This window comes from Anser brachyrhynchus (genome assembly GCF_964034855.1).
Source record: "Anser brachyrhynchus genome assembly, chromosome: 17".
NCBI classification, from domain to species: Eukaryota; Metazoa; Chordata; class Aves; order Anseriformes; family Anatidae; genus Anser; species Anser brachyrhynchus.
The window spans coordinates 3,700,329-3,728,128 of NC_137710.1; the positions used below are offsets into that span (position 1 = coordinate 3,700,329).

Consider the following 27,800-nt stretch of genomic DNA (forward strand, 5'->3'; position numbering starts at 1 on the left):
CTCTGTTATGTAGGGGGTAACCTTATGCAAATACGATCCAAATGTACAAACCTCAGCTAAGTACTTACAATCTGGGACAACAAATCTAATCACTAGGCCTGTGGCAGAGGGCTAAACAGAGTTCCCAGCTTTTCTAACTTGCGGTTGCTTCTGAGCAGAGAAGAAACAATAAATCAGTTTACGTGATCTCCAAAGAGTTAAGTGAGATTGCTTAGGTCCTTGTTTCTTACATTTGGATTAAAAACTCAAGTCCACAGGGAACTAAAGTAAGACAACTTAGTTGCTACCGTCTGATGAATCCAGATCCTCACCTGCTGAATACCCAGTCTATACAACAATGTCAAATTTCTCCATGTGACTGTACCCTGTCATTGGTAGAAGTGATTCCTACAAGAGTAATTGTATTTGGTTAGCCACATGTTGATGGTAAGCTTTGCTTTCACAAATCAGCTTTCCGTGGGATGAATTCTTGTCCTTTTCTTCCTTCAGCAAGAGAGAATTGAATTGAATCGTCTCTTTGAAAAATATGTGCCCTGCCTTATTGATATGATTACGGAGGGAATTGTGGATGGCAAACAAGGAGAAAGGCTGAAGACCATTGTTCCTCAAACAGATTTAAATATGGTGAGGAATAGAAAGTAAAGGTTGAAAAAATTTATCTTAAAAGTGAAACTGAATAATGAAGAGACTAAAACCTCCCAAGGAAATCACAGGAGTAGAGTTCACACTTGAAATGTCAGTTTGCTAACAAGAGACAATAGAAAGAGTCAGTTCCTAACAATGCTCTTCTGTCATTAAAACTTATATCAGTAGATATACCTGTAAGAAGAAAAGATCAGCAAACACTCAGGCATCTGAAAACATATTAAGAGTTCTTATGTATCTAAGTGGTGATTCTATTTATAGTTTTGTCTTGTTTTTCAACAGGTGGTGCAGTTGACTGTGATGCTGGAAGCTTTAATTGTGGTACAACCTGATGATCTTGATGTTCTGGAGTGCTTCTTCTTGGAAGCTTTATATTCCTCCTTAGGTGCTGCTCTTCGTGATACTGGAAGAATTAAATTTGATGAATATGTTAAACACATTTCCTGTATGTCAACTGTTCATGATGACAACATCCTTGCTAAGCCAGGGGAGTTGCCAGGTAGGATTTTGTCATAATTTACTCTGAATCCCTTTGATTATGTTAGAAAAGTCCTAGTTTCCATAAAGGTACAACATTGTTCTCCCTTCCAGCTAGCTATCCTGGCTGCAAAATACCTTTGATGTTCTCTGACTATCAATAAAAAACCCTTATAGTTACTGATGCTAGATGACTCTTAGCAACTGGTTTATCCTCACAGAACAGTACTTTTCTATGCCAACCTGAAAAGATAAACAGTGAAAGGAAAAACAGAAAGGGAAAGGAAAACCAGTGGAAGGGTGCTAATAAGCAATAATATGATCCAAGTGCAGGACTAGGAGAATTTTATTTCATGTCTTACTGGGTTAAATGATAAGTAAATGGAACAGTGTTGCATGGCGTGGTCCAGAAATCTTACCCTTCATTTTCATTTCAGTCAGGTTATTTTCTTATGAAATATTTCAATGTCCTAGAAAACTTCCAGCTCTTTAATGGTTTGCAGGTCAGCTGCCAACTTTGTATGACTTTCATTTTGATGGTATTCAAAAAAAGTGGGTACCTTGGATGAAACTTGTTCCTGAATATATTCATAATCCTCAAAAGAAATTTCTTGACATTCTAGGTAAGTATAAGATAAAATATAGTGATGTTATGCTTTTAATTTATAATCTGTGGCCACTGAGTGGGTGGCACTTAACATGAGACCTCCTCTTTCTGTGCTGAAGGTCATCTACTCATGTTCAGTTTCTTGTGATAGCAGAAATCAATTTCTTTAATGTTCTTGTCATCATTTAACAGGGATAGAGTTGATATATACAGCACTGTGTAATAATGAAATGAGGAGAAGATGAATATATTTTTTTCAGTGCCTAAAGCTTATTAGGAGAGTTAGAAGAGCAGAAAATAGATTCACAGTCTGCTCTGCCAGAAACCCTAGGAAAAATCTCAGATCAGTGGTTCAAATGCTCAGTAGATAAAAATTACATTCTTAAGGCCATTATTGGTTGTTACTTATAGCACTGTAATGGTGAAAAGTGCGTTCTGTAGTTAACGGCAAATTGACCCAGGCTGTTTTATAGTAGGATTCAGCAAGCAAAGGTTAACTTCACTGACACAAGAGATAATGGTATGATCTCTGAAGTTGCTCCTGATGGCAGGCTATTCACAAAGAACAAAATTAATCTCTTTAGAGTTCAGAGAAAATGTTTAGGATCCAAATAAGTCCTGATTATGTCCTTGAAATAGGGATTAAATGGAGCTTAACCAGTCCATGGCCCTCCTATATGGAGGAAAAATTATTTTCTAACAGATCTATAGTAGAAAAGATCCCAATGATAAAAGCTGAAAAGAGGTAGTAAAGCAATTAAAAATTTCCTTTGACATTGGTAGTGAATTGATATTTCATATTATGTCTTTGTGCAACTGCACATTAATACTTGGTGAGTCTGATACAGCACTATTCTATAAATATAAATCCCCCAGCTGTACTGCATTTTAATTTAACCTTCTGTCCTATTCATAATCTTTTGCAGTGCCTACGGTGGAGACAACACGCACTACTTGGTTGCTAGAACAGATGGTAAAAATAAAACACCCGGTTGTTCTTGTAGGTGAATCGGGTACTTCTAAAACAGCAACTACACAAAACTTCCTAAACAATCTGAACAAGGACCTTAATGTATGTATGAGTCTTTTTGCCTTTTTTGTAAAGCTGCCTTTTCATGTTGTGTCCTTGTGTTAAATTTCCATTATGAAGCCTGAGCCTATGGGTAGCAATATTAACTTTAGCCTCACATGGGTTCAGAGATCTGACTGCAAGCTCAGACCCAAAGTATGTGGATGATTTGAGAATACCTAAAGATCAGAAATGTTCTGTTTTGTTACTTTATAAAGTAAAGTAAATGTATATTGTCAAAGATTTAAGAACAGGAATTTTACTTTTTTGGTCATGTGTAATTAAAGTGAATAACTGGACCAGAGGAGTGTTTCCTGTATGTCCAATAATTTAACACAAAAAATATTTTCTAGAATGATCCAGTTAAAAAAAAAGAAAAAAGAAAAAGGTAAAAATCCATTCTTAACCATTTCCTCTCCTTTGCAGCTGCTGCTAGTGATTAACTTCTCTTCTCGTACAACGTCAATGGACATTCAGAGAAATCTAGAGACAAATGTAGAGAAACGAACTAAAGACACTTACGGCCCTCCCATGGGAAAACGTCTCATTGTTTTCATGGATGATATGAATATGCCAAGGGTAAGTTGCCAATGGTTTGCAAGGTAGTTTAGAAACATCTGAGGGGGGCACTGCTGTGGTCCCTTCATATACAGATCCATCTGTATGAAGACACAAGATCTTGTATTACAAGTCAAGGAGATTCGTGGTAAGTGCATAACTGGATTTCAGCTTAGGAACTTTGCAACAGTTGGACTTGTGAGCAGCATGAGGTATTTCTGTCTGTTACAATATTTGTCTTCTATGTAAAAAGTATCTCCTTTTGGATCACTTCTTTATGTCAATAAAATCATTTTTCTGTCGCCTGATACTGGTTGCAGGTTGTCTCCTGTAGAAATCTTGCCTTCCTCTTTGCAAATGGGTCAGGAGAGTATGCGTGTATGAAGTTTATCTTGGAGAAGAGGCACTTCTGCCATACGAGACATTGGAATGAACATTCACAACCAGTGTCAGAGCTTTACAAAGTGTCACTTAGTCCTTGTAATGTTCTCTTGAGTAGGGAGCACAATGTTTCCACATTTATAGCAGTATTTGGCCTGGTGATGTACTGTGCTCAAAATATCTTGCCTCTTTTCTGTGACAAAGGTTGATGAATATGGAACACAGCAACCCATTGCCTTGTTGAAGCTGCTACTAGAAAAAGGTTTCTTGTATGACCGTGGTAAGGAGATGAACTGTAAAATTCTCCGAGACCTGGGTTTTATTGCTGCCATGGGGAAAGCTGGAGGAGGTCGGAATGAAGTTGACCCTCGATTCATCTCACTCTTCAGTGTTTTTAACATACCTTTCCCTTCTGAGCAATCACTGAATTTGATCTATACCTCCATCCTAAAAGGCCACACTGCGGTAATTTCACTTTTTAAAGGGTTGCTTAACATGTTAATAATTTTGAAATAGACATTTATTTCTGTATTGTCACAAAACCTGAAATCATCTGTTATTGCCTACTTATTTAGAATCTCATGCAAACTTTTCCCTTCTTGTATTTTTCAAGAGATGTGTTTATAATTTGTAGATAAATTCTTGAATAATATGTGAACTTTCAAGTAAGGAGGTAATTTGTGAAACTGGTACTTTTCATAGGTTGAAACCTGTGAATCAATTCGTTGTGGTTCCTATAACCAAATACACAAAGGTCAGCAAAGTCTATCCCAAATGACAGTGAAAAATTCAATGTAATGCAGTAGACTGCATTACTATGCAAGTGAACTGCAACATCGAGTTAGAAGAGAGCAGTTTATTTTTTCACCAATGGAAGTGCTGTAAAAAATCCCAGTCATAGAGTATGATGTTATTTTCAGCACTGTGCAAGCTTCGGAGTGAAGATGGACCCTGCCCAAAACATTTAACTTCAGAATGTTAATACCGCACAGGAATATGAATTTCTAAAAATATTTGCCCTTAGTTATTTGAAATATGCCAAGTAGGGTTAAAAGCTAGAAAGCAGAATATGTTTGATAGTATTCAGTTTTGTCTGGACAGTTGCATGAAAACATCTCTTCTTTCTCATGTTTGCAGATGTTTAATGAGTCTATATCAGAAATCTCTGAGAGGATGACAGAGTGTACTTTGAAGCTTTATAAAATGATTGTCTGTGACCTACCCCCTACTCCTTCCAAATTCCATTACATTTTCAACCTACGGGATCTTTCCAGGGTCTATAATGGACTTACTCTTACAACCCCAGAGAGGTAGGAATATAAAAATTGCCTTCAGTGGTCCTAAACCTATTTATATGAGATGAGGCTGGGTGAAAATGAGGCAGCTTGGTAGTATGAGAAATCAATCACATTTTGTCACTTTTCTTTAAACTTTCAGCAAAATGAGAAGATGTTTAGGAAAATCCTAAGTTGTGATATTACTACTGATGACAAATATTGATACATTAGTCTTTCTTAAGTAAGATATCTGGAGGTAATAATGCAAACTATTTTTTCATTCTTATGAAGAGAACAATACCAGAAGAGTTTTTTTTAAAAAAAGCCCAGACTTCAGTCAATGTTACTAACTCTATGGCCTTAAGAATCCTATCAGTTTGTTTGGTGCAGTTTGATATTTTGATGTTAATGCAGGTTTCAAACAGTCACCCAGATGGTGAGAGTTTGGAGAAATGAGTGCCTGAGGGTTTTCCATGATAGGCTGATTAATGAAACAGACAAAGCATTGGTGAGTAATTTCTTTCATTTTTTTAGTAGTCACTGAGTATTACTGTGGCAACTAAGCAGTATTACCACCTGTAAAGCAGTATTACCAACTGTTGCATTCCAGTCTTGCACTCGTAATGCAGATTTGTCTAAACACTATGTTGCTCGATTAATTTAAAACTTGGTATGCGGAGTTTTCGTTTCTAAAATAAAGTTACAGTGGCAGAATAAGCGAGCAGATCTGCTGAAGGAAAAGAAAGTGTGACTGGGTTTGTCTGTCCAGAAAGGTTGGTTAGCAGTGGCACAGATGCCAAAGTGTGAGAGCTGTGCAGGAGAAATCTCAGGAAATCACTCCTGCTTCAAATTAGTATTTTCCTTTAGGAAGGATTCTATCAGAATGTGACTTTACAAACTAGGAAAAAGAGAGGTAAGAGCTAAGTTTCATTTACTCAATTTTCGTCGTTACGGAACTCTAAAATGCTCCAAATTAAATCAAGATGAGAGAATTAAGCATTAAACATTAAATCAAGAGTGAATTACGCCAGTTTTATAGCTTGAGGATTAGGAAAGGATTTGGGTAAAGTTTACTTGCATGTAAGCTACTTGCAAAGCAACTTGCTTAGATAAAAAGAAGTAGACTTAGGTGGCTTCAGATTTTTCAGCTTAAAACTTTTTCCTATAACATACAATGACAGATTTCCAGATCAATTTTCACAAATCAAGGTAATTATATTGCAGCTTTTCTGTATTTCTACACTTAATTCAGATTTGCAAGATTTGTGAGAAATCTTGGTGATAAGACATCAATATGAATGCTGAGAAGAACATTCATTAATATAATATTAATACAAATATAACTTTTTTTTTTTAATCAGGTTTGTTCTTTTTTGCCTTAAATGTCTGCAGTCCATTGACTTGAATGGTTTCTGAACTTCCTGTTAGATCATTTTATATCATAGAACATAAACAATAGGAGGCTGTGGTCTGTGGATCTTCTGGTGACATACTATTCCCTTGAAATCAGTCAATGTTTGAGCAAAGACTCTGCATTATCAGTGTCACCCTTCTGAGTGTTCCTGGACCTAGACATACCTGCTTTGTTGTGTTGTACCTGCTTTGTTAGGTTGCCTGACTCATTTCATTTATTTGAAGGTACAAGGCCATATAAAAAAACTGATTGAAGAGAATTTCAGAGATGAATTGGAACAGGCCATGAGGGATCCTATTCTTTTTGGAGATTTCAGAATGGCACTGAGTGAAGGAGAGCCTCGTATTTATGAAGATATCCAAGACTATGATGCGGCAAAAGCTCTCTTTCAGGTAGTGTGCTTCGGCTTGGAACTGTGCATGATTTTGTCTCTCTGCATGCAGAGTGTGCTGGAGCCTGCCTCAAACAGTAAGAATTCTCTTCTTCTATGTGCACATTGCAGCAGTGAGCATAGAAGAACAACCCTCCACCCCCTTCTGTGGTCTGGAGTAATGAAAATTGAGGATCATCTATGGAGTTGGCTGTGCTTTCCAACTGTTTCTTTTCCCTGATGATCTTTTGAAGCAGTAATGCTGCAAAATAGATTGTTATTTTATTAAAATTATTTATTGCTTCCTTGGTTTCCTAGTAACATTCTGACCATCTTTCTCTGCAGGAGATTTTGGAAGAATATAATGAAGTTAATATTAAAATGAATCTAGTCCTTTTTGATGATGCCTTGGAACACTTAATCCATGTACATCGCGTCATGCGGATGGATCGTGGCCATGCCCTGCTTATAGGAGTGGGAGGCTCAGGAAAGCAGTCTCTTACAAGATTGGCTGCCTTTACAGCCGGATGTGAGGTTAGTGACTGTGCATCTTTGCAGTGAAAGAAGAAAAGGAAAGCAATGCTGGAATCAGGATTAAATTGAAGGGGGTTAGGAAGAGAAAGTCAGTCAAGATACAGTCAGGCTGACATCTCTTCCCTGGGAAGAGAAAAACATTGCTTGCAGGTCTAGACAGTGGATGATCTAGGCAGGAACCCTGCTGTGATTGATACTGTAATATTTTAGACAGGAAATGTTCCTCCCTCAACAGCCTCTTACAGAGGCTGTTGGCTTGGAAGGGAAGAACAAAAAAGGAGGGTGAATGCAAAGTGCAATCAAATTTTGGAAGTGCGATCCTGCAGGGCTGTACAAATGTAGTTGTTTAAAAAGAATGTAGCACTTAATTTTTTTGATACTTACACATTTACTGAAGTTAGTATATAAACCAAAACCTTTTGATCCAATCTAATTAAAATTGAGTTTCATAGTTACCATCATGTCTTGCATCCATCTTTGTCTTCTCAGTATATGTTTGCATCCTTAGGTATTTGAGATCATCTTGAGTCGAGGATACAGAGAAAATAACTTCCGAGAAGACTTGAAAAATTTGTACCAGAAGCTGGGTATTGAGAACAAGTCAATGGTCTTCTTGTTTACAGATGCCCACGTAGCAGAGGAGAGTTTCTTGGAACTCATCAATAACATGTTAACTTCAGGTGACACAGGCAGCCTGAATTACTGCCAATTAGTATGCTTGTGAATTGTAATCTTGTGTGCACACTTCGTCCAGCTATTACAGTTTCACCCTGTGTCCTCTGCTGCTTTAGTTAGTTGCAACTTTCAGTACTACCTGAAATTATCTTGGCCTTAATGATGGCTTTTTCACATCATCTTACTGTCATTTATATGCATCTGGGAAGGCTATAAGGGTTAGTTCATGCTGATCGTAGTGTTGCAGGAGTCTCAGATTTCTTCCAAGACTGGACTACATCTTCAGTTGCATTTAGTCACAAGCCCACCTTTTCTCTCATTTGCTTTGGAATTGCATTCACCTGAAATGCAACAACTGCTTATATGTATATTCTAAACTATAATTTAGTATCTTTTATTGTATACAGCACCTGAAAATGAGCAGCAGCTGGCACTGTGTGACCACCCTCCCTATATAAGTTCCTATAGAGTCTGATTTGAAAGGAGATGTATTAAATCTCAACCCTTTCCTTTGTGTAGTTCTCCATGTTCCATTCTGCGTATGGCAGTCATTAGGTAATTTATACAATATTACCATGTGACTGAGAGAATGAAAATGTGAATTGATGGTTTGCAGACACTAATGATGATTTCCTCTGCAGAGTTAAAAATGTTTTGTGTTCTTCTGACATTTAGTTTATGTTGCTGAAGCCCAAACAAAACCAAATTAATTCTTCCTCTAAATCCCCTTGTATCATCCTAAGTACTTTATTTTCCGTAGTGGCCTGGGATGGAGAAGGAAGAGAGATTAATAGGTTCATCCAAAACTGCCCAGAATCATTTTTGCTGAACTAAGTTTAAAACCTGTGACTCTGGTTTCTCATCTTCTCTGTCCCCAGCACTGTGGTTACAGGTTGTTCTCACTAGCATTCTTCTGTCCTTATGTTCCAGGAATGGTGCCAGCCCTTTTTCCAGATGATGAAAAAGATACCATAATGAGTCAGATTGGAAATGAAGCTACTAAAGCTGGTGTGAATCCAGCTAAAGAGAGTGTCTGGCAATATTTTGTAAACAAATGTACAAGCAACCTTCATATTGTCCTGGGAATGTCCCCAGTTGGGGACAATCTGAGAATGTGGTGCAGAAATTTCCCAGGTATTAATTGTATACACTGGTTAGTCCCTTCCCTGTGAAACACAGGTTTGCAGGCAAGAGAAAATCTCCAGCAGGCACTCACACTTTATGGCAACTAAAGCTAAGAAGAGCAGGTTTCATGATTAGACACTTGGGTAATTTTTTTTCCAGTTAATTACCACATATCAGTGTGTATTATTGATTAACATTTACCAGATCAGTTCATTTTCCAGCTGAATGGTTAGAAATCAATTAGTCATCTTCATTGACCTGGAAGTGTACAGGCAGCCTATGTCTGCAGCCTCTCTTCTGTACTTACAGAGGAATGCATCATATTAAATCATTATGAAACTAGGATGGTGGTAAGTGAAACATTTGTGTATCCAAAAGCAAAAGAAGAGCAGGATGAGAGGGACACCTACTGAGAGAAAAACCACCTGAGCCAGGTGGACATTGCTGTATAACAGGTGGCTGAAAGGAGTCCTCAGAGACAGGAGCCCCATGAATGAGGGGTACTGGTGGGAATCCCAGCCCAGATATTAAAACATCTAGTTGCTGCTCGACTGTATCCTGCAGAATGTTACAGTCTAAAGAATAGTATGATAGTGTTAGCAGGACACAGATGCAAAGTTGACTGTTTACTATCAAAATAGAAGCATTGGCTTTGTGATAATTATTGTTCCTAAGTAGGAGTCAAATAAGACAGATCCTGCAAATTCTTTATGCAAATGAAGCACAGGACAATCTGGCAGATTAAGGTCTAGTTTTACAAAGGAATTGTTTCAGGTAACATTATGCTTTTATTTTAAGGTCTTGTCAACAATACTGGTATTGATTGGTTCTTGCCCTGGCCCCCCCAAGCCTTGTTTGCAGTTGCAAAATCCTTTGTAGGTATGTAAAGTGTCAGTATTTTAACTCCTTAACACTTGGGCTAGCCTAAGAAATGTGTTCTTTACTTTAAAGTTATTGTAGGTCTCATTTTCCCATTGTCACTGCTATTGTAAGTCTACATGGGTAATGCAAAATCCTGGTCAAAAGTATTTTTGGATGCAATTTTCCTACTCAATTAGATTTTAAAAAATTGGTGAAATTCAGTCTCCCAACTCTGGAGACAATGTGACCTGGCTACCTGCTACCAGGAGGCCTGTGTTCTTTTCTGAACTCTGTCTTGGCCTTGCTTCTTGCTCCAGAAAGCAGACTTATTTTTATTTTTATTTTTATTTTTATTTTTATTTTTATTTTTATTTTTATTTTTATTTTTTATTTTTTATTTTTTATTTTTTATTTTTTATTTTTATTTTTATTTTTTCGCCTGGCTTAAATGTATGTTAAAGAAGGAAGATGGTAATTGACATACTCTTAAAAAAAGTCTGATTTGTTTTTATTTTCTTGGCCCAATTTTAGGAAGTAACACACGTGTTCCAGCAGAGATTTCCAAGCCGGTGGTTGAGCACATGGTCATGGTACATGAATCGGTAGGGGATTTTAGCAAGAGGTTTCTGCAGAAATTGAGACGTAGCAACCATGTTACACCAAAGAATTACCTTGATTTTATCCATACTTATTCAAAATTGTTGGAGGAGAAAAATGAGTTCATTTCAGGTAAGGCTGTGTAGCCGTTTTCTCCTTTTTAATAAACAATTTAAATATTAAAAATAAAATAAAATAGTGAAATGTGGTGAAAATGGGTGAAAATCCCACATATTACCCACATTATGCAAAAATAATGTTATCTATACTATCTCAAATGCTGTGCTGACATCAGTTTTTGACAATGGATCAATATCCTGGCCATATATATGAATGTTCATAATCTGTCTACTGGTATGTTTTTCCCAAAGTCTTTTGTGGATGAACCTGAGCCAGAGTTTCCAAACCAGACACTCCTCTGCTTGGGAAAGAGTGATTAGATTTAATACCAGCTCAGCCTAGCTCAGGGTTTCACATTCTTCCTCAAGCAGCAATTCTTACTCATACTTCTGTGGGCACTGAAATATGTGAAAAGGATAAAACATCGACAGTGTAGTAGGAAAAATAAGTTGTGGTGCCGGGCCACTATGTGGCAGCTCAGGTGACGTTAACACCATCTTGGTTGAGAGGTTTAGGAAACAAAAAATCTCTCACAGTGATTTTCCTTTCACAACTGAGGTTGCCCTGCTACGAAGTGCACCTATAAGCGTATTTACCTTCCATGACATTGTCTATTGCTGTGCAATAATGCCAATGAATCAGTAATATTTCTCTCTTTTTTTCCTTACTAGCACAATGTAAAAGGCTGGATGGGGGCTTAGATAAACTGAAAGAAGCTAGTATACAGCTGGTTGAGCTGAACAAGAAACTTGCAGAGCAAAGGATTGTGCTAGCAGAAAAGTCAGCTGCTTGTGAGGCTTTGTTAAAAGAGATTTCGGCAAACACAGAAGTAGGTAGGTGGTTTACGAATACTGAAGAGTCCCACAGGCTAAGCAAGGCTTACATAGTCTGTGTTGGGTCAGAAGACACTCTAAGAGCTCAGACTGCTTCTGGAGTTGACCCTCTTGTTCTGTCTGTGCTGATTTAGTATCTTGCTAGAAGAGTAGGTCCTGTATCGTACTCAGATTGCCATCGCTTTGCACACCTAACTACTGTGTCCTGCGCTTGTCTTCCCTTACCAAGGTATAGTGTGTAATGTGGGAAAGAGAAATTAGCAAGAAAGGGACCTTGTCATTCAGAAAATTGCTTTTAGAGGAAAGACAGAGGGAAGCATAGGAGGAAAAGAGATTATGTATGCTTTGTGTGGAACACTAACAGTGTTCCTAGACTGATGATGGATGGAGCCCTGTAAACATTGGCAGGCTAGCAGTAAGGGGTACTGAGTTGATGGTAATTTCTGATTTTCAGCCAAGAGCACATCTATATTAGTACATGTTCTGCACACAAATTTTGAATAATCCAGTTATGGTCCTGCTTTTACAATTCATAGCTGAGGAGAAGAAAAACCTGGCTGAAGAAAAAGCTGCGGAGATACAGGAACAGAATAGGATTATTGCTATGGAGAAGATGGCAGCTGAGACCGCTCTGGCTGAAGTCATGCCTGTTTTAGAAGCTGCCAAACTGGAGCTGCAGAAGCTTGACAAGTCTGATGTTACTGAGATCAGGTGATTCATTTGGATGTACAGTAGCATAAACTCTTGGAAATTCACTGGGAGACCCTTGTTTGTAGGATCTGAACTTTAGCTTCACCTTCCTCATATTCACAGTGTGTGGGTAAAGGTCAGGACATCAGTTGTCCAGGAGCAGACACAACAGAATCTCCTGACTCCTAGCCCAGGATGTCCCCTGAAGCCTGTTCTTCCTGTCCTTCATTTGATGTCTTCTCTGTAATTTCTACCCTGTGTCTGATGCAATGGAAACTGCTTTGGTTTCTGCTCGAGGAGTGGCTGTCCAAACCCCTTCATTCCTCCTCAGTTTTTGCTCTGCATGAGTAGGAACATATAACAGTTACTTTTCAGGGATGCTTTGATAGCATCAAAGTATACTTCTCTGCTGAATTACTTCCTCCTTTGTTTTTATAATACACCTTGTATTTGGGGGCACATATGAAAGTACATCCAGTCCTTGGCTCTCCCAGAAATAGTAACCACTTTCCGTTCCCTGTCATGCTTGTTTATTTTCTTTTTTCTAGTAGATCTGTGGATTCATCCTGTACCGCTCCTCCCAAAGGATAGCTGCCTCACTGCCCTAGGGAAAAATATGGATCATGGTTTTAGGCCTTCCACTGCTGAAATCCTGTAGCCTATTATTGATCAAATTGCCCAAATACAACAATTGGTTTTGAGCTCATATCTAGTTATTTGTTTCTTGTCTGGGCTGGATTATGTTCTTCACTTTGGGTAGGATGTCTTATGTACTAGCTGTTGTTGCATTGTGATGGCAGTCTTAATGGGAAGCACATGTTTGGCATCATGTGCTTTGTCTCCTCCATTATCTCCTTCACCTGTTTTCTAGATCGTTTGCGAAACCCCCCAAACAGGTGCAAGCTGTCTTGGAATGTGTTCTTATAATGAGAGGGTACAAAGAATTAGACTGGAAGACAGCCAAAGGAATGATGTCAGAGGCAAATTTCCTGCGATCCCTGATGGATATAAACTTTGATGGAATTTCTCAGAACCAAGTGAAATCTATCCGAGGTAAGTAACTGACCTGTGTACTTGGAATGAATGTAGTAATTTGTTAATGTGGTTAGCTGTGTCAGTGGCAATCCTTCTGGTGTTCTTTGGAAGGATAGGATTCACTTTGTGCAAAGGAACAGCCATGTCTGGGGTGCTGCAGATGTTGTGCTGTTGGCATTACTGGATTTTTCAGAGTACAAACACCTTCTCTGTGTTACATCCAGTTTGTGCCTTAGCTAGGGCCTCATACACTTTGGTTTAGAGCAGGCAAGAAACAAACAGGACAGCTGAGCAGGCCCCGTTTGCTTTTAGATACTTAGAAAGTAGCATTACAGCCTCATCCACGTGGTTACAATTAAGATGTGATATGTACACAGTGGAAGAAGATAAGCTATATATAAAGCTTTTTGGCCAAACCTTGCAGACGCTCCCAAAGTTGTAATCCATGGCTCCATTAAGAGGTGAATTTGATTCTTTCAACAAAATGGCATCTGACTTCTGTGGAGAAAATAAACCATGATACTGAGATATGCTTAACAACTCCTGTATGCACTCCTTTTTTGGAGAAAGAACTTGAGAAATCAGTAGCAGTATTTTTTTGGTATTGTTCTAGCCCGGTGCCTTCATCTTACGTTCAGTCTCTCTTTAATATTCTGACAAATGTTTCATATTTTCTGTCATATTATTGCTCAATATTGCTGGTATGGAAACCTTATTTCTTTGAGGATTTCTGCACTATAATTAACTCACTTTCAATATTTTTGTTTTTGCCCATTTAGCTCTGTTAAAGAATCTTAATACTACTGCCACTGAAATGGAACTTGTTAGCAGAGCAGGCCTGGGAATGTTAAAGTTTGTTGAAGCAGTGATGAGCTACTGTGATGTAGTTAGAGAAGTCAAGCCGAAGAGAGAGAAGGTAGAGTGTATGGATTCAAACTCTGAGGAGAACGAAACATGATTGTAATTAGAAAAATAACACTTAGGAATTTCACAGACAGCCCCATTTAAGAACTCTTTGAACTGCTTAAAAAGAGGTGTTTATAAATATTGCAGTAGGGGTGAGGAATGTGATATTCAGTGATAAACTGCTGTGTTTGTTGTGCTGAGATGCTGTGGTATGGGTTCCCATCCACTACATTGCTTGAAGAAGGTGGAGGAATTTGGTCAGGTGGCATTTGGTAATCTAACATGGGTAGAAAAGCAGTTTTTTAATTGTCTACTAAGAGCATACTTCAAAATGAATGGCATTTGGGCAGATGAGAGCTCAGTAGTACACAATATCCATGCCCCTTGAGCACAGACCTTTCTATTAACTTTTTTTTTTTTAAAAAAAAAAAAGACTGGAAACTTAGCGGTGTTACCAAAGGAAATCTAATGTCCAGAAGATGATGTCAAGAAAATTTCTTCAAGAAAAGTACTTTATATGCATCTAACTACTGATAAACTATATGCACTAGATGATGGGCCTCACAATTTTTGAGGTCATTGTTATTGAGCAGACAGACCTCCCTTTTTGTACAGGTCTTGCAGACCTACCAGGTGTTGGTAGGACTGCTTTACATGCTTAATATACCTTATGTGTTGAAAGATCTAGTTTAGGAGATTTATCTGCTTTGTAACTGCAGTTTTAGACCACAATATATATATTTAGGATGGGGGGAGGTGGGTGAAAAACTGTACCAGTTATTTTGACTTATACTGTTTATTACCAGGATGCTTTAAAATACATGAGATAGCCAAAAGAAATCTGAGAATTTAAGATTTCTCTCAAAAGCCTTTCTTTCCTCTGATACTCTTATATTTCCTTCTTAATGTAGGTGGCGAGGCTAGAACGGAATTATTACTTAAGTAAGCGGGAACTGGAAAAGATAAAGGCAGAACTAGCTACAATTCAGGAAGAGCTTAAAGCTTTGGGGGACAAATATCAAGAGGCAATAAAAGAAAAGCAACAGTTACAAGAAGAAGCAGAGATTATGCAGAGGAGATTAGAAGCTGCTGACAAACTCATCTTTGGCTTGAGATCTGAGAACGAGAGGTAAGTCTAGATTCAAAGAGGATTGTTCTTGACATCAGAGGGCCATGTGCCAGGAATAAAATATATCAAACTGAGACGTTTTTGGAAATGCCTCTTCCCGTGATTTTTTTTTTCTGTGAAGAGTTAATATCCATTCTAACTAATATTCATGAGACCTTGAAAAATAGTAACAACAATTTTTAATGCAGAAGAGAGAGGTGAACTAAGATTAAAAAGGAGAAGGTTCAGACCAACTCAGTGTCTGATGCCATCACAATAATGAGAACTACTGACTGTAAGTTTCAGGGCTGTCTCAATTTGCAGCTAAATTAGCAGCAGTTAATGCACATAATCCCCATCCCCCTGGTACAAACTCACCCAGGATTCCCTTATTTTTCTATCAGGTGGGCAAAAGAATTAGAGGACTACAAAACACGAAAGTTGAAGTTGCTTGGAGACTGTCTGCTCTGTGCTGCCTTTCTGAGCTACGAAGGAGCATTCAACTGGGAGTTTCGTAATGAAATGATTTATCAAGTGTGGCAAGAAGATGTCCTCTCACGAGAGATCCCTCTCAGTCAACCATTTAGGCTAGAAAGCCTTCTGACTAATGAAGTGGAGGTTAGCAGGTATGTCCAGTAAAGAAGTCCAATGACTACTGTATGTGAAATCATGAAGTGGGAGTCTGGATCTGAATCTGTAGCATAGAATTGGCATTGTGGATGGAAGTGCACAGCCATTCTAGGGAAGACAGCATTTTACTTTCATGCCTCAAAGATGGCAAGGAAGGAGACTTTTTTTTTTTTTTTCCTGGTTAGCAGAGGCTATTTGCTATAACAGACCATTGTTCTTTATGTTCCAAGGACATTCACTGAACCTGCACACATATAATAACTTTTTATAATTTTTTTTTTGTGAGTTACCTATAATATGTGTTCAACTCAAGGCCTAATAGGAGTCTTTTCATTGAATTCAGTGAATTTGGAAATAAATGCATGCCCAGGTAACCCATATTTCAACTGCTGCAAGACTCTTCAGCAAATACAACAGTTGGTGTTTTGAGTGGTGTAGTTACAAATGACTCAGACGAGTCAGGCCGAGTTTTGACGCCGCTCTTGCAATCCCATACATTATATGTTTGCTTGTGTTTCTAATACTATGCTCAGTGGATTGCATAATTTTACTGACTACTGAAATGTCCTGTTCTCCACTCAAATTTTCATTCCAGCTTAGTCTTTGATCCATTGCCTTCCCAGGTGGGTTTCCCAAGGATTGCCTCCAGATGAGCTCTCCGTCCAGAACGGCATCCTGACAACATATGCAAGCCGCTTCCCACTCTGTATTGACCCACAACAACAGGCGTTAAATTGGATTAAGAAGAAGGAAGAAAAAAATAACCTGAGGGTAAAGATAAACATTTCACCTCTTTACTTGTTGTTTTAAGAGCTGCATCAGTACTTGTTACCTTGAATGGGGAACAATTATGCAGTTATATACAGACAAATGTGGTGACTATTGTGTCTCTAAAATGGATAGGGAGTTATCCCTGTTCACATGACCTTCAAGTCCTCGGGACTGATGATTTTTTTGGGATCTTGGACAGCCTCAGTACAAGAAAAATAATATAACCAAAAGGCTGGTGTTGCTTGTGTTCTATCGCAGCTCCAGGATGGAATTTTCATGTAGGACAATAGCACAGTCAGAGGCATAGTTGGAAGAATAATTCTCCAAATGGAAGTCACTCTCAACTGATCAGAAAAAACAGCATTTTTACTGTTCTGTACCAGTGTAGTTTATATCATTTATAAGAGTAAAGGCAAAGAGCAACATAGAGCAATCTTCATTAGTGCTGGCAGCTATTGTAAAAATAATGGTGTTCAGAAAATTGAATCAGTCCTGTTTGCATATCTTCCCATTATTCTCTTGCAGATGGCTTCCTTTAATGACCCAGATTTCCTTAAACAGCTAGAACTTGCCATAAAATACGGAAATCCTTTCTTGCTGCATGGTGTTGATGAATACATTGATCCTATGATAGACAATGTCTTAGAGAAGAATATCAAAGTTGCACAGGGGCGAACATTCATTGTCCTGGGTGACAAAGAGGTTGACTACGACAGTAATTTTAGATTGTACCTGAACACCAAATTAGCAAACCCAAAGTATACTCCCTCTGTGTTTGGCAAAGCTATGGTTATCAATTATACAGGTAAGCAATAGTGTGTGTTTAGTAACAAAGTAGTGATTATGCTGTAGTGCAAGTTTAGGGCCTGTGTGGTTATCTGAAATGACAACAAAACTCTGAAATTTCATAGTCTCCCTTATACTTATCATCTGACTTAATATAAAATTCTTCTCTCTTCTCTCTCTTAATTTGAAACGTAGCTAAACATCTGTTCTTAGACCTGCCAGGTTAGGATGCATTGGTAGAATCAATATATACAATTACTAACCAGGTCACTCTGTTGTATTGCTGTAGTTTTATGAGATGTTTAAGATGAAATGAACTGTCTAAAGGCTGTCCTTATTTAAAAAAACAAACAAAACAAAACCAAACAAAACAAACAAAAAAAACCTGTGTGTGCTGCGTTCTATCTGTAGTTACACTAAAAGGCCTAGAGGATCAGTTGCTCAGTGTCATTACGGGTTTTGAAAGAAGGGAATTGGAAGAACAGAGAGAACATCTAATCCAGGAGACAAGTGACAACAGAAACTTGCTGAAAGATCTGGAAGACTCTCTCCTTCGGGAGCTGACCTCCTCTACAGGAAACATGTTGGACAACTTAGACTTGGTGCAAACCCTGGAAGAGACGAAATCCAAAGCTACTGAGGTACCAGCTCTGTTTTTTTTTTGGGAAGGATATCTGCTTATAGAACTTCTTTCATTTTCATTGTGCTTCATCTTCTTTCATCCTTGAAGCTAGGAACTAGTTTGAAAGCAATGAAGAAATCTTTTAAGTTTGTTGTATCTTTCAGTATTGGGCAGTATTTTTTTGCATCAGAGAAAAAAATCCTACCTTCAGGAAAGTCCTTATAAGGACCAAAGTAATGGTTCTTTACGGTTCTAAATCAAAGGGTTTGTGATGTATTTCTTTCAGCTCTGAAACAATCTTCATGTTGGATTGTATCAGATCTGAAATGAAAAATGAAGATATTTGTTATTCAGAGGATGTTGAATCTCTGTCCTCGGAGGTTTGCACCACTAGATCAGGTCAGCTGGGCAAAACCACAGCTGACCTGATCTAGTGGTGGTGATAGTCCAGTACTGTGCAGAAAGTTGGACTAAACATCCCCAGAGGGTTTGTTCCACACTATTTCCATGATTCTGTGTTAATCTTTGCCTTTACTTTCCATAAAAATACAAGGTGGGACTCGTTTATTCTAACCTTTGATTTTTACAGTTCATACTTCTTCTTTAGGGTTACTTGCCCAGATTCCCTATATAGTCAACAGAGGGAGGCAGGCACTGGTAGGGCATGATTCTTTTTACTTAGTTCAGATGTCTCCAGTTGGATGGGCACTGTGCCTCAGCAGTGTCTTTTTTACTCCTCAGACTATAAGGGGACATGTAAGATAACTAGCCCTTATTTCTCCAAAGAGTCCTGTTTGCCTTACTCTAAGAGAAATTTTGCTACGGTATTTAAAAACCTTTAAATCTATGATTTAAAGATGACTTGCGTTTTTACATAAATACAGTCTTTTTAAAAGTAATAATGGATGTTACTAGTCTTTAGTATCTTGCCTCCTGGTGTTCATATGGTTTTAATGCATGCCATTACACGCAATATTTTTAGGTGCTAAATGTTCGCCATTATTATTTCAACATGGCTTAGCCACAGAATAGCTTTGCTTATTGTGACGTGTTATATACACTATGGACCCGCGTGTTAATAACATGTGCATAATATCTATATATGGCTAGGTGATCGAAAAACTTAATCTGGCTGCGACAACAGCGGTGGATATTGATCGGCTTCGAGATGGCTACAGACCAGCTGCCAGGAGGGGAGCCATCTTATTCTCCGTTTTGTCTGAAATGTCAGTTGTCAACATCATGTATCAGTACTCCCTGGTCTCCTTCTTAGATGTTTTTGGACTCTCTCTTCGGAAATCCATGCCCAGTCCTGTTCTTCTGAAGAGGTTAGAAAACATCATGGATGCATTGACTTTTAACACCTATAACTACGGCTGCACAGGTTAGTGCAATTTAGCGATACTGTGGTGTTCAAATGCTTGGTAAAGCCATGCTTTCAGCTGGTTTACATTAGAGGCAAATTACCAAACACAAACAAATTCACTGCTGTTCAGATCTCAGCATTGTTCCTGGTTTACTCTTGCTACTTCTATTTCTGTTTGAAGAAACTATGCATGTTACAAATATAACCTAAAAAAATGCTTTAATTAATGGATTTACAAATGGCAAATTGCTGTTATGGATCTCGCATTCCTGGATATTTCTCACAGATGCCATTTTGATTCCAAACATGTAGCTGGTCTATACTTCTGTAAGCCTGACCCAAAGCCCTATCTTTGATCACTCAGATCTTTGTGGGGTGACCAGAGGCAGGATGTAGATTTAAAGATTGCTCCTGTTCCACGTTTTAGCACCATATTTTTGAAAATATTTTCCTTTTAATGTAGGTTTGTTTGAGAAGCACAAGTTATTATTCTCCTTTAATATGACTATCAAGATAGAGCAAGCTGATGACAGAGTTCCACAAGAAGAACTTGACTTCTTTTTAAAAGGTAACATGAATATTTATATATATAAATGTATAGCTATATGTGGTGATAGCTAGGAGATCTTTCAAAGGTAGATTTTGTCTAGATATGATTTGCTGTGAGAGCTAGCACCTGAAGTCAGCTGAAATATGTTGTTTTACACAAATTGTGGATTTTTACTTTTTTTTTTTAATTTCTTAAACAGTGAAGAGGCTAATCTGTTTTCCCTTACAGTTGTTGACAAATCTTGTATTAGCCATGGACAATTAGAATGTTACCTGAGAAAATAATGTCTTGTTATTTTCTAACTTTTTATGAATAATTTTAGAAATGTTTGAGAAGATACAACTTTGGCAAGCACTTGTGAAATGGCATATTTACTTTAGCAGACCGGTTTAATCTCATAGTGCTTCCAGAGACAAATTTCCAAATGGTTCCTCTGTGCAGTGGGGACTATATGTGTGGTCATGTATTGGAGAATTTATGCCATGGACAGTCACTCTGGTTTCTGAATGTGACTAGGCAATATTTCCCTGGAGAAGAGTACACGAAAGAAACCGTTCGCTTGGCTTCCAGATCAAGGCTGGGAAGACCTAATTCGCTTGTCTGAACTATTTCCTGAGCAATTTGAATCTCTTCCAGATGATGTGGAAAAAAATCCAGATGTATGGAAAAATGTACGTGCTTTTCTGTAATCCTGTTCTCTCTCCTTGTTTTTCTTCTGGAATTGAATGTTCAAGTATGATGCAATGTGCCATAGGACTCTGTAGGAGGCATGTCACCACTGGCTTTTTCTGTCAAGGCCTTCCTTTTCTTCTTGAACTCAGTGATTGGCTTATTTCCAGAAGAATTAGGGCTCTTATTTAAATGACAACCCCCCCCCGAATTGTCTCTGATATATTGTACACATTTTATTTTCCAGTCAAATGCCTTAGATGAGTTCTTTGTCCCATTCGAGTCAGTGGAATTTTTGCTGTTGGATTTCAACAGTCAATATTTCGCTGTTGTTTTTGTACTGCTAAATTGTACTTTGATCTTCTTGTGGCAATGAGTTTTATAGGCTAGTTACAAACAAAGGCTTTCCTTTGTTCTGCATTCAGTTTCATTCCATGTCTTCTTGCTTTACAAGAAGTCTTTCTGTAAGCAATCTGTTAATACTGTTTGTTGCTGTTTTCTATATCTTAAGAGAATTACTTGTCATAAAATTAAAGTACAGATATGTTTCTGGATTTGAATGCTTTATGTTGAAAAAAGCGTAAAATCTTTCAATATATCTTTGCAGCTGGTTGAATTTCTTCGTTCTCCTTGAGTCTCTTAGCCCTTCCTCAATCAAATAGCTTTGCTCTGTTTTTCCTAGTAATTTCATTGATAGATCCATTTGATCTGTCTGCATTGTCTCCCACCTTTTCTTGCCAGTGGTATGACACAGATGCTCTGGAGCAGATGCCATTCCCCATGCAGTACCAAAACAGTCTCTCAGACTTTCAGAAACTCCTACTTTTGCGGTGTTTCCGAGTGGACCGGGTATATCGGGCAGTAACAAACTATGTTACTCTGACAATGAGTGAGAGGTAAGTCACCCTCGTTTTAAATCAGAATACTACTGTTCAGGTATTTCACACAGAACTGGAGTTGTAATCAGTTATGTAACTGGTTTGTATACTTTGTCTAAACAGTAGAGCATGTTTTGTCTCTGTTCCGTTTGTATGTAGTCTGCTATGAATGTTGATGTCTGTTTAAGAGTCATCTTTTACACATGATGGCTACTTTTTTGTAGAGCAGCTTATTGTGCTTCTTTTCCTACCAGGTATGTGCAGCCCCCTGTGATCAGCTTTGAAGCTATCTTTGAGCAGAGCAGTCCCTACTCACCAGTTGTTTTTATCTTAAGTCCTGGCTCTGATCCCATTAGTGACCTCATGAAACTGGCTGAGAGGACAGGCTTCGGAGGGGACAGACTGAAATTTCTAGCCATGGGACAAGGCCAGGAAAAGGTAAGTTCAGTGGGAGGTTGGGACATTCTGTCGGCAGTGAGTTAGTGTGAGAATGGCATATCATGCTGTTATTGTCACGGGCCTGTCCAAATTTCCTTTCCAAAGGCCTGCTCCATTTAAAATGGAGTTTCTTTGTGCTTCAGACATAGCGTACCATATGCCAGCCTGGGAATAATGCTTTCCTGTAATGTGAGAGAGAGCATTTGGCTGTTAGGCTGATTTTATGGGTTTGGTTAGGCTACGTTCAGAATGAGGTTTTCATGTTAGAAAATAGTTGAGCTGAAGACATTGCTCTGTAGCCTTTCAAAGGTTAATCGGTGACCCTGTCTCTGTGTAAGGACATGAGTTGATTGGAAAACAGTGTTTGTTACCATAAACAGGATCCTGCTGCTCTTTCTGTCTTTCTTGTAGCTTTCTTTTTTGGTTGTGGTCACAGCTTAGCAGCTGACTGAATTTGCTGTATTTTTGTTCAGTGGGAGAGTTCCAATTAGCTTCGCTTAGACACCACTTCCTAGGCTCTGATCGCCTGCTAGCAGGAAGAAATCCATTGCGCTAACCCATTAGAGCCGGTTTGCTTGCAGGATAAAGGGAGAGTTACTAACAGACGGTTCTTTCTTTCTCTCTTAAGATTGCTCTGCAGATGCTGGAGAACGTGGCGGTTAGTGGAGAGTGGCTGATGTTGCAGAACTGTCACCTTTTGGTGAGGTGGCTTGTCACTCTGGAAAAGGCCCTGGAGAAAATTACAAAACCTCACCCAGACTTTCGCCTCTGGCTGACTACTGACCCTACCGAGGGCTTCCCAATTGGAATACTGCAGAAGTCATTAAAGGTACCGTGCAGTGGGGAAACCCCAGTCAGGAAAGCATGGCCTGCTTATTCAGCAAAACAGAGGGGCTTTGGGAGGAGCATGACCTGAATGTAGGATGTTGACTTGGGCTGTATGGCTTTTTGGCTTCATAAGCCAAATACATTTTTCATCATCCTGTTTATCTTCTGGTGACTTTTTTTTAGCTTTGGGTGAAAGCTGTTCAGCATTTTTTTCATGAAGCAGTTATTTCAGAGTAGAGGTTTGTGAGTAAACCTGGAGATGTGACAAATGCTCTTCAGACTGAAATGTTGCCACAAGTATATCCAGAGTCAGAAATAACCCTGTCAGTCCCAGGTGCTGAAGTACAGAACCGAGGTCTGTGCCTAGCCTGGCAATAGTACCAGCAGAGCAGACACTGTAATAGGATAATGGTTTCCAGCTGCCAGTTCACAAGCAAGCTGAGCTGATTATTTTGAAGGCACAAGCCATGATGCTGTCCTAATGTTCTTTTCTCTGGCTGCTTTACTTCTGTTGTGGTGAACCACTCCTGTAAACATAACTGTATTTCACAGATTTGAAGGCAGTGGTATAACAGATCCACCCAATATGGGCTCTACTGTATCAATGACAGCTCTAGAGTAATCATCTCCAGTAGTGCCTAATTATGCAGCGGGGAGAAGCGAGCATCAACGTACCTTTGATTTATGACTGCAGATATGCACTTTGTAGGTCTAGCAATGCGCGGTGAGATCAAAGGTTTTATAGCACTTTGAAAATGTTACCAGGAAGCTGGCTCTGCCTTCATTTGATCACCAGTAAAGACATGTTAGAGACTGTTAAGACATTTTACTGTCATGATATGTAGGACACAGAAAAATGTGTAAAGTACTGATAATATTTCAGTAAATTTGATCTTCAAGTATGATAAAATATTAATGTCTTTCCAGTAACATGGCTATTTCTAAAATAATATCAATTTTCTCTTTACATGTGTATGTTTACCTTGATGTACTTAAAAGGTCAGTTTCATGTCTTTACATAAGAAAAAATCCCATATTGATATGAATTCAGGAAGGTGATCGTTTTTTTTTTTCAAGTTTGCATTGTGTAACTGACTTAGAGAATGTGATACATTCGCTGTTTATTTTCCTGAGGCAATTCAGTAATTGATGGCTTCCCTGATTATTTTCATAGGTTGTAACGGAACCACCTAATGGTCTGAAGCCAAATATGCAAGCCACCTACTTCAAAATTCCCCAAGAAGCCTTAGAGCAATGCCCACATCCTGCCTTTAAATCCTTAGTCTATGTCTTGGCATTTTTCCATGCTGTGGTTCAGGAGAGAAGGAAGTTTGGGAAGGTTGGCTGGAACGTTCCGTATGACTTTAATGAATCTGATTTCCAGGTAAGAAAATAGTGACAATAGCTCTTATATTCTTGACTTGCTCAAATTATTTTTGAAAACATGATATATCCAGATTTAATCCTTTTTCACAGTGACATTTTGCCTCTCCCTTTTCCCTTTTGTTTTCTTTTCTGCTGCTGTGGACTCATGTAGACTCATGATCTTCTATAACGTAAATTTTGGCCACTAAAAATAAGATTCCCAGTCCTTCATGATTATATTGCATCCCTTGTGGGCTTCCTTTCTTAACAAGATGTACATTTAACTTTCTAATTCTTTGAGGAAGAAACTATTGTTAGCTTTCAAACAAGAACTATGTGAAGTAAAATCTATGGACATGTATAGATGATTTATGAATCTTCTTATCTCACACATTTAAAAAACTTTATTAGGTCTGCATGGAAATTCTGAACACATACTTGACGAAAGCTTTCCAGCAAAATGATGATAAAATCCCCTGGAGCAGTCTCAAGTACCTTATTGGTGAGGTGAGTGCCTACAATGTCACTAAGGAACATGGATGGTTAAAGAATCCTGACAAATGAAGCTTCCTTTCTGTATGAGCTACATCATAAAGTAAAGCTGGTTGAGAATCTCTCCTGGGCAGTTGTCTCACTGCCTGAATGAAACAGGGCCGTTGTGTTTAACTGCACAACAGGGGAGTTATGGGGCTTAATTAATTTGGAGTGAAAGAGCCCTTGGGATCCTCTTATGAAAGGTACCGAATGGCAGTGTTACAGTATTAGTAGTAAAGTGGAGTACTGCTGATGTGAGCTGTATGAAAGGGTATTTCTAAAGCTCTTGCAGTGCTGTATGTGGTACGCGCTGTGTAGCAGCTGGCCAGTTCAAAGTCAGGACATCTTACAAGATGTTGTTATTCTGCAGCATTTAATCACAACTGATATGTTACCTAAGGGAGTTCCTGTTGCACACAGATCACTAAGACTGGCTGTTAGAAGTGGGCCCGAGCAGTTACCATACTGAGTCAAACACTTCATGTGTTCCCCTTGAGAGGGAGCTAGAGAAGCCTTGAAGGGAAACAGCATTAGTCATCCAGTCACTGCAGCAGCAAGTGCTTTGGACCTTTCAGTGATTTTATTTTTTAAACTGTATTTGCTGCCCCAAAAGCCAGTGGTATAATATTAGTATTATTATTTCTAGGTCATGTATGGTGGACGTGCAATTGATAGCTTTGATCGTCGCATTCTGACCGTCTATATGGATGAGTACCTTGGTGATTTCATATTCGACACATTCCAAACCTTTCATTTTTATAAAAATGATGAGGTTGATTATAAGATTCCACGAGGGACTGTAAAAGATGACTTTGTTGGTAAGCAATGCTTTTCCTGGCACATAAGTTAGCATTAAAAATAAATAAATCTACTTACAGTATTCCTGCTCTCCCCATGGCCAGTGGTGGACATGAGAAATTGAAAGTAACTTCAGGCGTAGTATTTGTACATATTGCAAAGTTATAATCCACAGCTGATAATGCTTTTGCCTTATATGAGCAGGCCCTCTTAACATGTGAGCTTACCAGCCAGCTCTTTGCAGTTCTTAAAAACTCCAACAAAGCCCTCCCCAAGTAAACAGCATGTTTGAAATGCGGTACCTTTCCATGGTGGAGTGGGTGTGGCTGTCTGTCTGTATTTCATGCTCTAAAATGTTTATTCAGTCCTTGCAGTGTTTCAAAACCAGCTATAGCATTTGATTTTTTTCAATCATAACAATAACAAAAGCCACTCATGGAATTCTCTGCAGCATTCTTTTGGTCTGGTAGCTGTGGCTTAATATATGGCATATTTATGAAACATGTTTTTGTATTGCAGTAGCGATAGAATCTCTGCCGCTTGCTAATACTCCAGAGGTGTTTGGGCTTCATGCGAACGCTGAGATTGGGTATTATACAAAGGCAGTTCGTGATATATGGTCTCATCTTCTTGAGCTGCAGCCTCAGACAGGTACATTCACCATCCCTTTGGACTGTTTTCACAAATAGGAACTAAGGTGGCGAGCTCTGTGCTAAGAGACTGCGATGCCAACCGTGCCCCTGCCCACTTCAGGGGGTCTGGGGCCTGGCATGGCCGCTGCAGCCAGTAGCGCTGCCTGCACCCCGCACGTTGCCACAGGCTGGCACGCAGAGGTTTCTGCAGCTGCACAGGTTAGTGTTTGCCTGCCAGCACAATGTGTAGTGGCCTCGTGGAGCAGAGGCAGCAAACAGCAGGGACTGGGAGGCAAGCAAAGCAGCGGAACTGCTTAGTCCTGCCAGCATGCAAATTGTTCAGCATGTGCCCTGAGGCACAGTTTGAGGCATGCGGGAAGTCTTCTAATCCAAATGTCAGTGCCACAGGGACTGGGCAGAGAATTTGGTGCCAAAAGGTGAGTCAGCTCTCAAAATTGTCTTAGAGAATAATAGAAGGGATAATTTATTCATATATAGTCTCACTAACCCTTTTTTGTTTCAGGTGAATCTGGTACAGGAATCAGTCGAGATGAATATATTGCACACGTTGCTAAGGATATAGAAAGCAAGATACCACAAGTATTTGATCTTGCCCAGATACGAAAAGGTTTTGGACTAGACATATCCCCTACAACTGTGGTGCTGTTGCAGGAACTGGAACGTTTTAATAAGCTGATCATTCGCATGGCAAAGTCGCTGGCTGAACTACAGCGAGTACGTAAGGGCACAGCTACTACACTTTATTTGTGCCCATTCAGGCACTCAGGACTCTCACTGTCTTTCCAGGCCTTGTCTGGGGAAGTTGGAATGAGCAGTGAACTGGACGATGTGGCTCGGGCTCTCTTTAATGGACAGATTCCTGGAATCTGGCGGCGGCTGGCCCCTGACACACTAAAAACACTTGGAAATTGGATTATTTTCTTTAGAGCTAGGTATAACCAGTATACCAGCTGGGTGAGTAAGACACTCCAGAAAGCTCTTTTCTTTTGTTAATCTGCATGATATGCTGTGCAAGTTAGTGCTGGAGTGCAGAAGTCATTGAAACCACGCTGCTTTAAATAAGTTACTTGAACTAATGTCAATTAACACCTAGAATGAGACTGACTCACTGCACAACGGTGGAGTTAAGGAAGCCTAGCCACTGCCTTTAAGCTGGCTGGCCTCTGAGTTGAGTGAGGTGGTAGGAGAAGAGAACAAGTGCTGCAGGTTGTCTTCTCTGATTGCAGGTTAACGAGCGCGAACCACAGGTAATGTGGCTCTCAGGCCTGCACATTCCAGAATCGTACCTGACAGCTCTTGTTCAGGCCACCTGCAGGAAAAACAGGTGGCCCCTGGATCATTCCACCCTCTACACTGAGGTGACTAAATACAGGACTGCAGAAGACATCACTGAAGGGTCTATACAAGGTAAGTGGTTTTATGATCATTTGAGGGGGAAAAAACAGTTAATTGGGGCCAGAGGAGTGGGGGAGAGGGAGAGAAATTGCTTCACCTACTGAGTGGAATTATTTAGATCATACCTCTGCAGACAATACGCATGGTTATGGTTTTAACAGTCCGCATGATTACAAGCTGGAAATCAGCTAGGTTCAGGTTCCTGGTTTGCTGCCGAGCAAGTGTATACACAAAC

The 27,800-nt window shown here is 39.1% G+C and overlaps 2 protein-coding genes across 11 annotated transcripts in view; both read left to right on the forward strand.

Moving 5' to 3' along the window:
* The window catches only part of DNAH10 (dynein axonemal heavy chain 10), a 68,639-nt gene that overhangs the window by 28,220 nt on the left and 12,619 nt on the right, over positions 1-27,800 (forward strand). For 9 of the 10 annotated variants that reach the window (XM_080560133.1, XM_080560131.1, XM_080560132.1 and 6 more), the window contains 36 exons: positions 490-624; positions 928-1,144; positions 1,626-1,745; positions 2,656-2,801; positions 3,225-3,377; positions 3,942-4,202; positions 4,875-5,047; positions 5,429-5,522; positions 6,653-6,820; positions 7,144-7,332; positions 7,841-8,012; positions 8,938-9,141; positions 9,931-10,011; positions 10,525-10,722; positions 11,382-11,543; positions 12,080-12,254; positions 13,105-13,286; positions 14,048-14,184; positions 15,086-15,303; positions 15,687-15,908; positions 16,536-16,683; positions 17,209-17,488; positions 17,881-18,110; positions 19,202-19,475; positions 19,921-20,025; positions 20,524-20,678; positions 21,418-21,572; positions 21,809-21,992; positions 22,621-22,821; positions 23,995-24,204; positions 24,597-24,692; positions 25,366-25,537; positions 26,037-26,168; positions 26,673-26,884; positions 26,957-27,124; positions 27,397-27,577. In XM_080560133.1, coding sequence (XP_080416259.1) covers positions 490-624; positions 928-1,144; positions 1,626-1,745; positions 2,656-2,801; positions 3,225-3,377; positions 3,942-4,202; positions 4,875-5,047; positions 5,429-5,522; positions 6,653-6,820; positions 7,144-7,332; positions 7,841-8,012; positions 8,938-9,141; positions 9,931-10,011; positions 10,525-10,722; positions 11,382-11,543; positions 12,080-12,254; positions 13,105-13,286; positions 14,048-14,184; positions 15,086-15,303; positions 15,687-15,908; positions 16,536-16,683; positions 17,209-17,488; positions 17,881-18,110; positions 19,202-19,475; positions 19,921-20,025; positions 20,524-20,678; positions 21,418-21,572; positions 21,809-21,992; positions 22,621-22,821; positions 23,995-24,204; positions 24,597-24,692; positions 25,366-25,537; positions 26,037-26,168; positions 26,673-26,884; positions 26,957-27,124; positions 27,397-27,577 — 6,310 coding nt within the window. The remainder of the gene's footprint in view (positions 1-489; positions 625-927; positions 1,145-1,625; positions 1,746-2,655; positions 2,802-3,224; positions 3,378-3,941; positions 4,203-4,874; positions 5,048-5,428; positions 5,523-6,652; positions 6,821-7,143; positions 7,333-7,840; positions 8,013-8,937; positions 9,142-9,930; positions 10,012-10,524; positions 10,723-11,381; positions 11,544-12,079; positions 12,255-13,104; positions 13,287-14,047; positions 14,185-15,085; positions 15,304-15,686; positions 15,909-16,535; positions 16,684-17,208; positions 17,489-17,880; positions 18,111-19,201; positions 19,476-19,920; positions 20,026-20,523; positions 20,679-21,417; positions 21,573-21,808; positions 21,993-22,620; positions 22,822-23,994; positions 24,205-24,596; positions 24,693-25,365; positions 25,538-26,036; positions 26,169-26,672; positions 26,885-26,956; positions 27,125-27,396; positions 27,578-27,800) is intronic. The other variant, XM_080560134.1, reaches the window with a different exon arrangement.
* Positions 17,838-27,800, forward strand: part of LOC308179656 (uncharacterized protein) — a 224,520-nt gene continuing 214,557 nt past the window's right edge. The window contains exon 1 of the mRNA XM_080560193.1: positions 17,838-17,858. The gene's annotated coding sequence lies outside the window, so the exon portion shown is untranslated. The remainder of the gene's footprint in view (positions 17,859-27,800) is intronic.